General features: G+C 43.9%; 2 protein-coding genes across 3 annotated transcripts; both read left to right on the top strand.

Annotated features, from left to right (window-relative positions):
* Positions 1-96: 96 nt before the first annotated feature.
* LOC311502176 (uncharacterized protein) lies at positions 97-3,215 on the top strand (the record flags this gene model as incomplete). The annotated part of the gene is made up of 5 exons (XM_084564303.1): positions 97-292; positions 439-555; positions 1,140-1,379; positions 2,137-2,404; positions 2,692-3,215. The coding sequence occupies 5 exons, from the start codon at positions 97-99 to the stop codon at positions 2,936-2,938; spliced, it is 1,068 nt and encodes a 355-aa protein (XP_084420429.1). The 3' UTR covers positions 2,939-3,215.
* A 267-nt stretch (positions 3,216-3,482) lies between these two features.
* Positions 3,483-16,751, top strand: tcerg1b (transcription elongation regulator 1b (CA150)). 2 transcript variants are annotated; one of them, XM_084564222.1, is made up of 21 exons: positions 3,483-3,908; positions 4,864-5,107; positions 5,848-6,000; positions 6,331-6,613; positions 6,715-6,957; positions 8,610-8,669; positions 9,665-9,865; positions 10,079-10,185; positions 10,304-10,389; positions 10,495-10,655; positions 10,798-10,879; positions 11,012-11,147; positions 11,264-11,353; positions 11,452-11,570; positions 11,722-11,872; positions 12,035-12,199; positions 14,080-14,262; positions 14,549-14,728; positions 14,826-14,909; positions 15,611-15,711; positions 15,965-16,751. In XM_084564222.1, exons 1-21 carry the CDS (start codon positions 3,862-3,864, stop codon positions 16,164-16,166), a joined length of 3,078 nt encoding a protein of 1,025 aa, XP_084420348.1. In that variant the 5' UTR covers positions 3,483-3,861; the 3' UTR covers positions 16,167-16,751. The 2 variants fall into 2 exon arrangements, with proteins under 2 accessions (XP_084420348.1, XP_084420349.1); XM_084564223.1 differs by lacking the exon at positions 8,610-8,669 and having other exon boundaries at positions 3,484-3,908.
* Positions 16,752-17,138: the final 387 nt, after the last annotated feature.

Below are 17,138 nucleotides of genomic sequence, written 5' to 3'. Positions count from 1 at the left end.
TCGCGTTGTCAGGGAAACCAACGGGTTCTTAATTCAAACGCGGTCCAGATCAACCGACATTAAAACGGGGACGTTAACGAAACAACCACTGCCACAATGAAGACGCTGATCCAAAATACGACACGAGAAACGGTTCGAGTAGATAGCCCTGAACTCAGAGACCCAGGTCAGGAGTCGGCGAAATCCGTGGATCGACTCTCTGGCATCGGAGATGGAGGCCAAGTTCAACCGCGGGACGGGACTGGAAATGAGTTCAAGACGTGGGATAACAAAAACTACTCATTTAGAGCAAGTAAGTTACTCGTTTCAGAGAAGGGCTGACGCCATGTCATATATACATAAATACAACTTTATAAACCTACAAAGTTTAGTGTGGTAGTGGAGGCGAGTATCCATAGTGACAGGTCAGACAGGTGAAACAAACATGTCCGGTTCCAGGTCAACAGGAAGCCGGTGAGACACCTGCCGCAGATGGAGAACCCCTCACCCAAACCTCACCCACACTGGGAGGTAACCATCCAGTCATCAGTTTCACCATCCCGCCAACAGACCAAGGTATCCCCCACAGTGTGTAGAGAATCTGTGTGGATTTTATATTCATATTAGATAAGTTGTTTATTTTATTCTGCACAGTTTAAAAATAACAATATAGTACTCAGAGAAAGGTGAGGCAGAGAACCCAAATGGGCTAATTTGAAGCTACCACCTTTATAATATTAAGATCTCACATTGTTATAGAAAACGTGAAATTAACATAGACGCTGATATTACATAAAACTGATGGAAAGAGAAAAAATAAGTGCACATGTTGGGAGTCTGTGCACCTGTATTGTCTTCTGGGTAGAAGTAGTAAAACATATTGTTGTGAATGAAACAGATAACACATGGACAAATGGACCCTTAAAAAAATAGTATAGATTTGCTGCACAGTAAGTAATTAAATAGTCTCCTTTGTATAAAGATAAAAAGTTTGAGATTCTTTTTTATTTTCTATCATTTAACAGTATAATTTATTTATATGCAATACAGAGATTAGTTTAAATCAAAATTACGACCCTGAATATCCTTTGTGTTATTGTTTTTCACCGGATATCTGCACTGTGCATGAATGCTTCCAAACGCCCAAATATCTCCCACAGATTTGAAGCAAATACAGGCTGCGCAGCACAAGAATGGACACATTAAACGGCCGATGAACGCCTTCCTGATCTGGGCCCGCATCCACCGAGACGCCCTGCAGAAGGCCTTCCCTGCAGTCAGCACGATAGACACCAGTGCTCAGCTGGGCTTTGAGTGGTCTAAGCTTAGTGATGAACAGAAGAGGCCGTACTATGACGTGGCCCAGAAACTGAAAGCAATGCATGAGCGTCAGTTCCCCGGTGAGAACGTTACACAGCTAAGTGATAGCAGCTTTGACTAGAGGTTAATGAATATTTGTGCAGATACAGTGCCACTTAAAAGTATTTGCACCCCTTTCCTACATTTCTGCATAAAAACAACTTAAAACATCAGAGGACAAGAGACAAAGAGAATCCAATCAGACAAATGAAATGGAAATATTGTACTTGTCTGATTAATGATTCAGGAAAATGAGCCAAAATTACACGTCTGTGAGTTGCAGAAGTAAGTGCACCACTAGGATTACAAGTTCATTTCAAGGCCAAATTAGAGTCCATCTGTTCAGAAGTGTTTCCAATCAATGTAATGAGACTTTTGTCTTAAAAAAAAATAAAAATCAGGGCACAATCACAGTCTGATCTTCAACACGTTTGTGGAAGTGTATGATGGCACGGACAAAGGAGCTTTCTGAGAACAGAAAAAGACTTCTTCTTGTTGTTGAATTATACCAGCAAATTCTAAAAGACGATGTCTGTCACATCAGATGCTGAAAACAACGGTTCACATACTTTTGTAACTCACAGATGTGTATAAATGATTAATTTTCTTGAATAAATCAATGTACAAGTATTCTATTTCTGTTTCATTTGTCTCTTTGTCTGCATTCAGGACTTAAGCTGATATTTTGATTATTTTTTATACAGAAACCTGGAGAATTCAGACACGCACAAATACTTTTAATGTATGCTGTAGATATCTCATCACTCTTTATCTGTTCTTGTTGCCATATTGTGCTAGATTACGTTTATCGCCCCAAGAAGAAGAAAGGCAGAAAACATTGCTTCTCAGGGCAGCAAACTGGACAGGGTGCAGGACAGAACCAGGATTATGGCGTTTCCTTTTGTCACTCACAAACCGCGCTCAGTTCAGCTCAGTTCGAACTGCTTGACCCTTGCATGTATGCGTGTCCCACCGTGATGCCCTGCACGGCTGGCTACTATCCCTACCCATCTTTATGCCTGTATCAGCCAATGGGCCTCTACTTCGCGGTGCAACATCACTCAAGGTTAGGCATCGTCAGGGAAAGGTTCCAGCAGTTTACTTTCTGTGAACCTGTTTCCAGTGTCACATGTAATGCAATCAGACGATATTACTGAATGTTTCATTTAGATTTCCTTTCAGGAGCAGGACACAGAATAATTTGGATTTAGGATACAAGTCTTCTCAGTTCAAGCAGCTTCTTATGTTTCGTTTATAATATATACACTTGCTGTTACATGATCCTTTAATAGAGTTTGGATTTACAGATATTTCACATTAGATTTCTAATTTATATCAGCCCTTTTCCCACAGATACTCAGACGTCAGCAGCTCCACGGAGCACATGCAGGCGGACTCAATCGCTCTGGCCGCGCTCAACGGGGAAACTGTGCAGCGTGTGCAAGATCCAGCCAGTGTTAGTGGAGAAGTCTTTACTGGCTCTGACGCAGCTTCACTGCACCTCGAACAGCCCGATAGTGACACCGCTCAGCAGCTGCCTTCAAACAGTGAGGTGGTGTGTAAATGCGAGGATGATATTGATGTTGTTGGACTGTTCTAGGAGAACACGAGTAAAGCGACACAGGCAGGTATTTTGAGTTTGCTGTTTGCATAAATTAATGCTGTAATAATATCATCTAAGAAACACATTTAAATATAGACATACTGTAAGTGTGTAATAAACATTATAATACCTGATAGTCAGCTGCATTTAATTTTTATATCTCCGCATGATTTCCTCTTTCAATCTTGGTGTCCTGTCTCTAAATAAGTAAAGCTCTAAGTGAAAATAAACATTTTAGGCATAGTATTCTGCCCCAGAGCATAAGTGTTGTCTTTGTGGAGGCAATAAAGAATAGACAAATATAAATTGAGTAGACGGAAAGGGGTTTCATATGACCAATACATCTGAAAGAGTGAATGACTTGCAGCAGTACTTTTCAACTTTAGGGGAAGCCTGCGTCGAAACAAAATAGTAAGAATGGTCAAATTTCCCAAAGCCGCGTCTGTGCATGAGCCCTTTGAGTCGTGGTATGATACAATTGTTCCTTTTCAGTTACACGAACATATTTGCGAATACAGGCATCCAAGGACAGTCGTTTACCACTGTGATATACAACTACTTGATGACTGCAGCTCCTTCTCCAAAGCAGTTTGGCGCACAAAATACCCACAGCACATATAAAATACCTTTCGCCACTATAATAAACACAAGCGGGGTCAAAAGACTCGCCATGATTACGGTCCAACTTCTATAACCTTTTTACCAGCAACACCCTGAACAGACTGAACAAAGACATCACAAATAAATGCGACCCAAGCAGGCCAATTAACGCTCGGCTGAACACTCGCGAGAAAACCCTCATCCAATCAGAGCGCACACAGCGCTGGCTGCGCTCTGATTGACGTCAAGACGTAGCAAATAGGAACGGTAGAAACCACGTGGGGGCGTTTCCAGGAAGAGAGTAGTTACATTTTCCTGTAATGGCGGACCAGGCGGAGAGCGAGACTATCGGGTACAGCGACAACAGGTCAGATAACAACAAATAAAGACTTTAAATGAATACGAGCAGAGTGTAATATTAAGCACTGGTAGATTGTTCGTATGCAATTGGTCGGCGCGTTATTTAGCCGAGGGGTTGTGATAAACAGTGCATTTGCTTGTGAATGTAGCCACGCCAGCTAACTAGCTTCTAGCTAACTAGCCTCTGTTGCCAAGCGGCTCGGCTGTGATGTGAGCTCGTGGCACGCGGTAAACACCGGCAGTTAGATTAAACACAGACAGATATTTTCTTTTTTTTTACCGGACTGTCCAACTCACCAGACACAGTAAGTTAGGCAGACACAGCCGCTAGCATAGTGTGTCTACATTTAGCGCAAATGTTATCATATTTTAGCCAGCCAGCTAGCTAAGCTAAGCTAAGCTATGCTACAGCCATTGGCAAGTAGCGGCGCATAACTGTCCATCCAGTGTTTTGAATGGACTGGGCATCTGTGGTCTAGTTAGCAGCAGAGATTACAGCTTCCTCAATTATAAACCTCGTCTTTAATATAAATTGTCCCAAATAGTCTGGATTATTGAGCATTGAGAACTACTTGGTATCACCTTCAGATGGCCCTGCTTTCCTTAGGTGTGTTTGTTTTTACATGTCATGAACACAATTGTACCTTTGTGACTAATCATATAAAGTCAATTATTGGGTTATTGACTTTATATGATTCATAAATGACTGGACAAAAACAACTGAAAGCAGCATCACCATTCAATGTTATTATCTGACAGCTTGACCACAGTGAATATCAGAGTGATGTACACATCCTCACTTTAAGGTAGTTACCTTTCAGCGTTAGAATTATCCGCTGTTTTCTTGGACAGTTTCATATTATCACATCTTATTTACATGAAAGCTGTAATTTCACCAGGTTTCTGTGAAAGCGTCTCGCTGCTCTGCCACTGAACTGTCTTGTTTTGTCTTGTTTTGCTAGGATGGCGCAGCAGGCAGTGAGGTTCCGTGGTCCTGCCCCTGCACCTGCGCCAGCACCCGCGCCTACCCAGACCCCAGTGTTGCGCGGCCCGCCACCACTCCTTAGGCCACCGCCGCCTCCTTTTGGGATGATGAGGGGACCCCCGCCGCGACCCCCATTTGCACGTCCACCCTTTGACCACAGCATGCCGCCCATGCCGCCACCGGGAGGCATGCCGCCGCCGATGGGACCCCCCCACCTACAGGTGACGGTTTCCCTTTTATGCGCAATGTGCATGGTTTTCTTCATGTAGCTAGGGCTCGACGAGTTATTTTTGTTTATGCATTGTTATGCATGAACCGCTGAGTGATATGACTTTCAAAATGGTACAAGATTTGTCTTGAGCTTTACTCCTGCAGTAGATATCCCTTTACTATCTCTGAGCGTCATAGGATGTTGTGTCCAATTCTGCAAATCAGTGGAGTGCTATATTGGAGTGTTTAACACTTGGATCTCATCTTGTTTTGATTGTGGCCAGCGTATGTGTAGGAGAGGAGTGTCATTCATGCGTCTCCTGTGTGACACAGCTACTTCACATCAATCAGTTTTGCAAAGCTTACAAAGAAACCGACCAAAAACAAAGCTTTAGTCCTTTCTGGCATTACTGCATAAATCAATATTGGCTCTTCGGAAGAGACTCTGGGTTTGATGTTCTCTTTGGCCTCCACCATAATTGATTCTTTGATGCATAGTCATTTCCCTTTTGAATGATACATTATCGATGCACAGGCCTCCTAATTTGAATTCAGAGAGTCCAATAAACATCAGCCGTTTGCCAAATAGTGTACTGCAAATCTGACTGGGCACTTTTCTGCACCATACGCATCCACATTTGCTTGGAGGACAGAGCACTCTAATGGGGTCATTTAGAGCCACATCCGTACTCCTTACAGCATGAGAGCCTAATGCTGGGCCTGTTTTTTTTTTTTTTTTTTTTTTCTGCAGAGACCTCCGTTCCTTCCTCCTCCCATTGGTAACATGCCGCCTCCTCCGGGGATGCTGTTTCCTCCTGGAATGCCTCCCGTTCCTGCATCTGGAAACCCAGCACTCAACCCTACTGAGGAAATCTGGGTAGAGAACAAGACGCCAGAGGGAAAGGTAGGGCAGAAGTCCCTTGTAAGCATATACCAGGCTCCTTGTGCTGGTTTGTCTAATGAGGCTCGTCACTTTGGTTTTCACATCTTCATTGGAGCTTGTCTCTTACAAGGAATGTAATTACTATATATTGCTACTGCAGCAGAAGCAAACAAGTCTTTAAGCTTGATTAAAAATGATGAATGAAAGTGAGACATTTGACTGAAAATGGCATTTTGGTTCCAAAAAACTATCACAATATTTACAATATCATGTGTTATGATATCAGATGTAGATGTTAAATTGTTGCTTGGCTTGATATTCTTGTCACCTTCTCTTGAATCCCCTCTGCAGGCATATTACTACAACGCCAGGACCAGAGAGTCCTCATGGAGCAAACCAGACGGTGTAAAGATCATCCAGCAGTCTGAGCTCAACCCTCTTCTTGTGGGGGGCGCCGGAGGTTCGGGTGCAAGTGTAGGGGTGACTGTAGCTGCCAGCTCAAGCAGTGTCAACACAACAGCCAGCACAGCAGCCTCGCCCACTCAGGCCCCGTCCACAACCCCCCCCAGCACACACGCCTCCAGTGCAGACTCCATCACAACCCACTCCCCCTCCCAGAATGTGACCATGGCAGGTAAACGCACTCTTAAATCGAGGGAGAGATTTACACACACAGTCACACACACACACACGTAAAAACAGAACTAACATTATTTCATTTGTTCTTAATAAAAGCCACAGTTGTAGCAGACCTCACCCCTGTTGCCACAGTGACGTCAGCTGTTCCTGTGTCTCCAGTCACTGTGGTGACTGTTTCCACGGTGCCATCACCCGTTACAGCAGTGCAGACCGTGCCACTGTTGCCGGCAGCCCTGCCTCACAGTGTGGCCCAGCCTACCGCAGCCATACCTGCCTTCCCCCCTGTCATGGTGCCACCTTTCAGGGTGCCTTTGCCAGGCATGCACATCCCTCTACCAGGTAAGAATGACACGATAATACTGAGTTTTAGTCCTGTCCTACAATAAATACCGCAGTTAGTGACGCTGTAGATTTATTGGTCGGCCACATTTCGGCTTGCTAGTCTTGCTGCATAGCTCGCTTTTGCAACGGTCTACTGTTTTGTATTTTGCTTGTATATACATGTAAAGATTCTGGTGTACTAGTTATAGTGAAGCTCAGTTCTGTTCGGCTTTAACAAAGAGAGATTTTTGTCACATTTGCTGCTTAAAATTAATATTTTGTGACAGTTTATAATCTCTGTGGAGGCTTTTTATTATGGTCACTTTTTTTTATAACAACAAATTATACAGATAGCCATTGGTTCCTGAGAGTCGTTAGCCTGGGTGTTCCCATACTGCTTTGCGCGCGATTTCATTCTCGCTGCAAAAGCAGTCTGGAAACCATCGCCCATATTTTCTCCTGAGATAGGGAACCAATCACAGAACGGGGGGGGGGCAGCAAGACGATGACGACGTCTATGCGCGACACCGAAGCTTGTAGCGTGTTAATCCAACATGGTAGCGGACCTAACGTTACCGTTCGATGCAGCCTTAGACAGTGTTTTAAGTAGCTTAGAACGCAAGTTTATTTTAAAAAAGAGCAACGTTTGGCGTTGAAAGACTTCATTGCCAAGAAGGATGTGTTTGCTCTGCTACCAACAGGCTTTGGCTATGAATCGCGCGCAAGGCAGCATGGGAATTACCAGGCGCATTTGATAGACATTCGTAGCGCCCAATAAACGGCTCTAGGCATTTGTAAAACCACGCCTCAAATACGAGAAAATGAACACGTAGTTTCCAGACCAGCATCTCATTGAGATGTGCAGTCGCGTCAGCCAGGCTAGAGAGTCGTAGTATTACCACAGTATTCTCTGGTTGGTACATCTCGCTTATGGCTTTCCTTTTGACCAGCTCTTCTCCGTCATCATACTTTTTAAATCATAAAATGCTGTCAGCTTTCAGGCCCGACGTTGCTCTCAGAGTTTGACCTTCTGTCTTGTTTTGGATCTCCCTCACACGTGGACTAATCTTGTCGCACGGTCTTGCTAGACTAGTCATGTGAAACCAGTCTTGCAAGACCGCAGCGAGAAAAAGAAAAGATCCAAGGATTTTATGAATCGATATCAGATCCTTCAATTGTGGGCTGATTTGAATCAGAAAATCAATTTTCCTACATTTTGATGTCATTTTAAGAGGCTCACCCGGGTTGTTAAGTTTGTGTGCTCTTTATGAATGTCTGGTAAAATTAGGATTAAGTTGGATTAGGTCTCGATTAGTGAAAAAGTATTTTTTGTTGACAAACGCCAGGCTGGAAGCTACGTCATTGACTGAGATACATGGTGGTGTTATGCATTCACTTCCTTTTCAAGTGTTTATTTTAGTTATAACAGCCTTAAAAAATAAATCTTAAGTTAGAGTATACACTGTGCCTATTCTCTACATCTTTAAATAACCTTACACGTACATAAACAGAGTAACTGCTGCGATAAAACAGTCATGCACAATCCAAGATCTGAGTGTTGTGTCTGTCTGAGTGGGGGCCACACGCGCCAACTCCTACCCACCATGGTAGCTGATGTCTAGTGTCCTGCTGTGTTCAACCAGATGCTTGCTTGTCCGTTGTTCTTGCAGGTGTAGCAATGATGCAGATAGTAGGTGCACCCTGTGTAAAGGCAGGCCCCAGCGCCAACGGTAAACACCCAGCCGCTCGCCGCTCAGATCCACAGTAGATGGCATGGTAGTGAATGGTGTCTACATGCGTCATATGGTGTATATGGAGACCCTCAAACAGTGGCATGGTATTGAATGCTGTGAATATGATCCATTCAGTGTTCAGTGGCGAAACTTCTTCCTTCATATCAGACAGATGCAGAACGTTTAGCTTTGAGCGTGATTATACTTACAGACGTTTATTATTTTTTGCTTTACTTACTCCGGACTTAAGTTCTTCATTAACGCTTTACTTTGAAGAAAAAAAAAATTAATTTCCACCATCCCCTTGTTCAAATCAAACGCCTTATTTAGCTTTCACTAAATGGTAAATGCTCCTTGTTTGCGCGTTGTCCTCAGGAATAGTCAGACTAATTATTTTCTTCTGTTTACTTCAGATTAGAGTCACGTTGGTTGTTAGGATCTGTTATTTTCACGTGCTTGCCGACAAGCTGAGAGAAAACCCGTCTTTACTAGGAGACCGCCATTAACGCTAGCTGCTGTTGTCTAGTGTGCTTGAGTAGTGTAACTGTTAGGGCTACATGTTGTGGTCACGTAGTTGTCTTTCTTTGTGGCATGGTTGTGTGTGTGTGTGTGTGTGTGTGTAGTCACTGCTTTGTTTGTGTATGTGGCTTGTGTTTGTTGTCAGATAGTTGACAATTGAGATGGAATAGTTTCATCCTCAACATGGTAATTTGTTTGTTGTAGTCACATATTCATTTAATTATCTATTTTACTTGATGACCAGGTGAATACGTACAGCGAGGACCCTTTTTAAGTTGCACTCAATCACTTTTATCCTCTTCCTCACCTTTGGTTTTGTTAATTCGTGTCTTTAATTACAAGTGTCCCACCTGGGAAATGACATCTCACACACTGATGCGTAAATTAACGCCAGCGTAGTCGGCTGTAACCGCTGGGGAAAAAAAGACCCCACTCATCTGACCGTGATGTGTCTCTTTCCTCTGTAATGACAGGCATGCTTCCTGGTATGGGCCCGCCTTTAGTTTCCATGATGCACCCTCAGCTGGCGCTCTCGGCAGCTCCTGCCTCCATGGCTGGATCACTGCATCTCCCCGAGTGGTCAGAGTACAAAACGGCCGATGGGAAAACATACTACTACAACAACCGGACACTGGAGTCCACCTGGGAGAAACCACAGGCTGTTTTGGACAAAGGTAGGCACGGCTGACACAGTGAAATGAGCTCATATCTCTGTTTGCGAGGAAAGTTGAAATCAAATTGTGAGTGGTGCTAGTTAGGACAACAAACACTTCACAAAAGGGGGACTAAAAAGTTCAGAGGACGTTCCCAGTAGTAATTACACACACTACTTTTTATTGCCTCACATTTTGTTTGTGTGTGTGTACGTCCGTCTCCCCCGTCCACAGAAAAAGAAGCAGAAAAGGCAAAGGAGCGCCTCGCCCAGGCGGAAGCTGAGGCGATGGAGATGGAGGACGAAGAAAACAAAATGGAAAACGCTAATAATGACAAGGAGGTGTGTTTATCGAACTGCAATGATGTACTATAAATATATTAGATGTATAAAAATCCTGAAAAGTTGTAATGAACATTTGACTGTAGTAGTAACGATGAGAACTCTCTTTGTCGAGGAGACTAAGGAAGAAGAGATGACGGAGGAGGAAAAGGCAGCTCAGAAAGCCCGGCCCATTGCCACAAACCCCATCCCTGGCACACCATGGTACGCACCTCACATCACCACACACTCACTCTCTCTCTCTCTCTGTACGCCGCTCTTTGATAAATGTTTTCTCCTCTAATCCACCGTCGGCCAATATTCTTCCAGGTGCGTGGTATGGACGGGTGATGATCGCGTGTTCTTCTACAACCCGACAACGCGGCTTTCCATGTGGGACCGGCCCGAGGAGCTGGTCGGCCGAGCTGATGTTGACAAGCACATTCAGGAGCCGCCGCACAAGAGGGGTCTGGAGGACGGCAAGAAGACAGGTGTGGACAGATTACTTTTGATTGCTTTGAACCGTGAGATTAAAGGCCGGTTTGTTAATGAACACAATTTGAACGATAAGTATAATCATAGCTGTTCTATTCTGCGGTGTTTTTAATATTGTTTTCTTGCTTTTGTACACAGGCGTCAATAAGGAGGAGCCAGAATTGTCAATTGCTACTGAAGAGAATCTGGACGAGGAGCCAAGCAAAGCCAAAAAGAGGAAGTAAGTCTCCCATTACATAATAGTAATAACAGTTCCAAAATCCTCTTCCTGTCGTTTTCTTATTGTCTGTTTTTCTAATTATTTCTGATTCCTCTCACCACCTCTTGATCTTCGTCCTCCTCACCCTCACAGGAAGGAGGAAATTAAAGAGGCAGACACGGAGAAGGAGGCAGCGATGGAGGCAGAGCTCAGAGCTGCCAGAGAACGAGCTATAGTGCCGCTGGAGGCCAGGATGACGCAGTTCAGAGAAATGCTGCTGGAGAGAGGGGTAACGCAAAATTTACCTTATTTCTTTAGTCATTTGATGTTTTGTCAGGTCAGAACATACCATGTAGTACTGGGCCTTTGTGGTATATGGTAACGATGTCATTGTCCTACGTGTAGGTGTCTGCATTCTCAACGTGGGACAAAGAGCTTCATAAAATTGTGTTTGACCCACGTTACCTTCTGCTCAACCCGAAAGAAAGGAAACAGGTTCGGTGTCTCTCCTTTTCCTCAGTGTTACTCTTTTTTTCACAGTATTGCCACGTTTGTTTTTATTTGATTTATTTTATTTTATATGTCATCTTCAGGTGTTTGATCAGTATGTGAAGACGCGAGCGGAGGAGGAAAGGAAGGAGAAGAAAAACAAGCTGATGCAGGCCAAAGACGAGTTCAGGAGGATGATGGAGGAGGCCAAGCTCACGCCCAGGTAAAGGGACAGATGTCCTACTGCTAGTTCGTGATGATGGTTGTAAAGGTTGTTATTAATATGTGATGCATAAAACTGCGTTTACTTTATATTGTAACATGTTTCATTCTGGTTCTTGTTCATTTTTATTTATTTATTTTAATCTTTGCAGAACAACGTTTAGTGAATTTGCAGTGAAGCACGGCAGAGATCCACGATTTAAGACGATCGAGAAGATGAAGGACAGGGAGGCTATCTTCATTGAATTCATCACCGCCATGAGGAAGAGGGAGAAAGAGGACTCCAAATCCAGAGGAGAGAAGGTATCGCTCACACACTATTGAGTATCAATCTTAATGGTCTTCTGGCTTCTGTTGACGCATGTGTCTTTGAGCAAGTTACCTCCATCTGCAGGTTTGCTGCTCTGCTGCTGACCGTGGTTGTGGACAGATTTGTAGTTAACTTTGATGTGTGTTTGCTCCCAGGTGAAGCAAGACTTCTTCGATCTCCTGAGTGACCAGCACATCGAGGGAGGTCAGCGGTGGAGCAAAGTGAAAGAGAGGCTAGAGACCGACCCGCGATACAAGGCTGTGGACAGCTCCGCACTCCGAGAAGAACTTTACAAACAGTTCATGGAAAAACAAGCCAAGGTAGGAGCAGCTATTTCAACAGAGGAAGATGGCTTCAGTATTTACACTGATCAGCCACAACATTAAAACCATTGACAGGAGAAGTAGATAACGTTGACCATCTTGTGATAATATAATGTTCTGCTGGGAGACTTTTAGACCTGGCATTCATTCATGTGGATGTTACCTAGACATGTAGCACCCACCTAGACCAGACCAGGCACCTCCACCCCATAGCAATGACACTCCTTGATGGCAGCAGCCATGCCCAGCAGGATGCAGCCTGACACAGACACACACACACACACAAACGGTTTAGGGACAACTAAAAAAAAAAATGTGAAGAACGGCACAAGGTGTTGACCTGGCCTCCAAATTCACTAGATCCCAAACAATCAAGAATCTGTGAGATGATCCACAGAGGCCCCTCCCCTCAACCCATAGGACCCAAAGGCCCCCACTAACAACATCCTGTTGCCAGACACCACAGGACACCCTCAGAAGGCCCATGTCCATTCTCTGATGAGTCACGTCTGTTTTGGAGGCACAAGGGAATCAATGTTTAGTTCAGAGTTGAACTAAACATTGATTTAATAAAAATGAATGGATTTTTGAGAATGGTTATGAGTTTTAAATTAATCTAATTTGACGTCTACCTGATCAATCTTTTTCTCTCTCCTTGATCGTCAACATGTTATTAAGAAATACAGCACTGGCCCAGTAAAAAATATGATTTAATGTAGGGCTGGGCGATATGGCTGAAAAATGTATCACGATATAAGTGTTTCATATCAGTCGATATAGATAATTATTGATTCATTTTTTTAACCTTCTACCCAGACTTCTCAACTGTGCTAAACTGCATCCGTTATTTCTTTATATCGCTTTGATGTTTTGTCGTATGGCACTGCTGCCTTTTACCTTGATCAGAGGTTGCCCTAGACGTTTTCGCTGTCTGTCACTTTGACTGACAGGGTCATAAAAATCCCGTCATAACCCATTTTTACCCGTCACTTTAATTTTTTAAAAATGATAACAATGACATATTCAATAGCATTTAATTTTCATTCATTTTTAATAAATATTCAGTAGCGGTGGAAAAAAAAGATTTGGTTCATATAACCAGCTGTCAAAGACGACTCAAGAATTACGAATCTAGAGTCTATCTAACCGGCTCAGTTGAGTCCTGCCACGTTTGATTGATATAAACTGCACCACTAGCAAACTAAGGCACTCAGACACTCACTCACTTAAGCACAATACGCAGAGAAACGAAACTTAACCGACTCATAACCGCTGCTCGTGGATCCCTGCTTAACCGAGAGTCAGCAGCCACTCACTCGGCTGGCAGAAAAACGAAACTTAACCGACTCTTACACTACTAATCAAGAGAGACAAGGGCCAATTAATATGCTCACTCGCCACCAAGTTCGCAGACAACATCGGTCTGACTCTTGTCTGACTTAAAATAACTGAAATATTGCCAAACTGGTGACGTGACCTTTCATTTTTATCTACAATTTCCTCTCGCGCTGTCGCACTCATATTCTCCTTTCACTCCACGCCGTTCGTTGTTGTTGTTGATGCCACCAACCTGGCTTAGCTGGGCCGTGACAGGTCGAGAGGCTAAAGCCCTTCCTCTGCCTACATCCCCCAGAATGACTTGCAGTTCTGGCTCGGGGTTTTCTTCCTATTTTTCTCTAACGGAGTTCAAGTGAAATTATCGAACATATTTTCTATTGATACGGATCACGTGTCTATCGCGATATATATCGTTATCGTTTTATCGCCCAGCCCTAATTTAATGCATTATTCACAGCATCACATGTTCTTTTTGAATGGAAAGTGTCGCCTGAAATCATGCAGGAGTTTAAACCCACCATGTACGTGATCTCTTGCAGAACGTGGACATTGACAAGGAGCGAGAGATGGAGCGGCAGGCTCGTATTGAAGCCAGTCTCAGAGAGCGGGAGAGGGAGGTCCAGAAGGCCCGATCTGAACAGACCAAAGAGATCGACCGAGAAAGGGAGCAGCACAAGAGGGAGGAGGCCATCCAGCATTTCAAAGCTCTCATGTCTGATATGGTGAGGTGCTTTTCAGGTTTATTTAGACGTGCTGTTGAGTGATGAAACGCATAGTTATCATGTTGATTATTTAAGTATTAATCTGCGTTTCAGCACAAAATCTGTTATGAAAAGCATCAAATTAACGGTTGATTATTGTCATTCAGACAAGACAATAATATCTGTATTCAACACGTGGGATTTTACTTTTGTAGCTGCTGGGATAATCACAGTGTTCACAGTGTATGTTGCACTGTATTTACATTTTCTCTGCGTTTAACATGTTTTTCTTTTCTTCATTGCTCAGGTACGTTCTTCAGATGCAACGTGGTCAGACACACGTCGCAACCTGCGCAAGGACCACCGCTGGGAGTCGGCGTCGCTCCTGGAGAGAGAGGAGAAGGAGAAGCTGTTTAATGAACACGTTGAGGCTCTGGCCAAGAAGAAGAAGGAACATTTCAGGCAGCTACTGGATGAGACCAGCATGGTGAGGCATAACAAAAAGAAGCTGAACGGGTGTCAACAGAACCTTCATATCTATCCGTATGTTGGGTTTCATGTCATTTTTTTGTAATTACGCGTAGATCACGCTGACGACGACATGGAAAGAGGTGAAGAAGGTCATCAAGGAGGACCCTCGCTGTATTAAATTCTCTTCCAGTGACAGAGTAAGTATTTTGTTTGGTGACAAAAAGCTTGATTTGACTACTTGAGGCTCATTTAGGCCACTGATAGTCGGCGCTGTGTCTTTTTTTGCCAGTCGGGTTAATTTTTGTTTCCACTTCCTGCTTCACTTTCAACAATGGCGACTGAAACGAAATTTCGCCGAAAACGAGTCATATAAATGTTTGTACGGTCGATCCTCCTCGGTTGACCCTTGTGTGTTCCATGTGTATTGATCCAAAACAATCAATTCGAAAATTGCGGAGATGGAGAAACAGCTGGAAATACTAAAGCGGAAACACGCTGCAGCTCTTGCGGTCTGCGTCGCCGCAGCGCGTAGTTACATTTCTGGGAAGATGCTCGTCAGCTGCGGTCTGCGTATGGTCTATGATGTTGCTGTAGCTTCTGCGTCGACTTAACGCTGAAGTCGTGTCTCAATTAGTCGGTTTGTTCTCTGATTTGAACTGAGTTAGTCAAATTGACATCAGTCCTCAACATTTCCCTGTTCAAATTAATTTTAAGCTCCTTGTTTCACTTTAACAAGATCTGTACTCTGTTCCATCATCTGTGGGAGCAGCTTATTAAGTTAAATAAACGTTACTCCACTAAAATTACTTCAGCCTGAAGAGGATTTGACTGATATTGTTTTATATTTAAATACTAGAATGTGAGTTTTAATGTCTGATGTGTTCATGTGTCTTCGTAGAAGAGACAGCGGGAGTTTGAAGACTACATCAAGGACAAATACATCACAGCCAAGGCTGACTTCAGAACTCTGCTGAAGGAGACCAAGTTCATCACTTACAGGTCTGTACATTCACTTTCACATACGTGTTAATCAAAACAACTTTGTACCAAGTAGTTATACAGCAGTGTATATAATTTCAAATGTTTTTTAACTCATGGGCAGTTTGAATATTTGAATTATAGTGAATATGGTTTTTAAAGAAGAAACGTGAACCAAAATCCGAGTAGCAGATCCCAGGGGCACAGGGAGGATGCTGTATATAATATTACCATCCTGTTTCTGAGTGCCTTCCGTCCGTCTCCCCTCCCCCAGGTCGAGAAAGCTGATCCAGGAGTCGGAGCAGCATTTTAAGGACGTGGAGAAGATTCTCCAGAACGACAAGCGGTACCTCGTTCTGGAGTGTGTCCCCGAGGAGCGCCGGAAGCTCATCATGTACTACATTGAAGACCTAGACCGCCGCGGCCCGCCGCCTCCCCCCACTGCGTCTGAGCCCACCAGACGCTCTACCAAGTGACCAATCCCATCTCCATCTCGGCCAGTGCCCTACTCCTCTTCTCTTTGCCCTCCCTTTGGCCAGAGCATGACCTCCCCTCAGCATCCCCTGAACCCCGCCCTCCAGGCCCGCGGCTGGCCTTGCAGTGTTAATGCTGGGGGTCATGTCACTTAGAGATGTACCATAGAGATGAACGGTTAAGGTCTCTGTGTTATGTCGCCTCTTAGCCCTGAAATAGCCCTGTATTTAAGGCAACAGCAGGGAACAGAGGTTACCTGATCTCGAGGTGACCCTTGACCTCTCACCTCTGACTGACCACATTAGAGGGAGAGGGATAGTGATAAGGCTGCTGCCTGAGCAGCCACACAGGTGTAAGATAGCCGATGTAAATGAAGACGAGTGTCTGAGTGTGTGTGTGTGTGTGTGTGTGGTGTGTGCATATGTGAGTATGTGTGCATGTGTTTGAGGCGTCCTTCGGCCTTACTGCTCCACTGTGCCAGTCATTGTTTCAGCGGCTCAGTGTGAATGTTAGTTTCTGCTCCAGTGGTTTACTCAGATGTTGCAGCAGTTTCTCTGTTGAATGAAATAAAGGCAACTTCCACTGTTTTTCAAAACGCTGCGCTGTGTGGTTTTTATTACCCTCCGGTGTACGTTTTAAACACTCGATGTACGTTTTATGGAGAAAATAACCCCAAGACAGTTCTTGATTGATGTACAGCAGCACAAAGGAGCAGTAGAAATGTATTAAGGAAGGAAAAATACTCAACACAATAATACCTCATCGTTGGTTGAGTTGATAATGCACAGTGCTACGCAACAGAGCTCCAATAATGATATTATATTATAATGGCTTGAGTGGGACATCCATTAAGGATGATAGCTTTCCCACCATCTGAGGCATCTGAGGATACTGTTGCTACAACAGGACACACCCAATGATCACACTATAGTAGATGAGTCTTAAAAGGTCAATAAAATGTAGCTCCAAATGTC

This window comes from Chelon labrosus (assembly GCF_963514085.1).
Source record: "Chelon labrosus genome assembly, chromosome: 17".
Lineage (NCBI taxonomy): Eukaryota > Metazoa > Chordata > Actinopteri > Mugiliformes > Mugilidae > Chelon > Chelon labrosus.
This window is presented reverse-complemented; position numbering and strand designations above follow the sequence as displayed.

Bases quoted from the DNA above. Each gene is read 5' to 3' on its own strand.
- tcerg1b (XM_084564222.1), top strand. From the start codon at position 3,862: ATGGCGGACCAGGCGGAGAGCGAGACTATCGGGTACAGCGACAACAG. The intron at 8,670-9,664 runs GTAAACACCCAG...CTGTAATGACAG, and splicing joins GGCAGGCCCCAGCGCCAACG to GCATGCTTCCTGGTATGGGC. The intron at 10,656-10,797 runs GTGTGGACAGAT...TTTTGTACACAG, and splicing joins GGAGGACGGCAAGAAGACAG to GCGTCAATAAGGAGGAGCCA.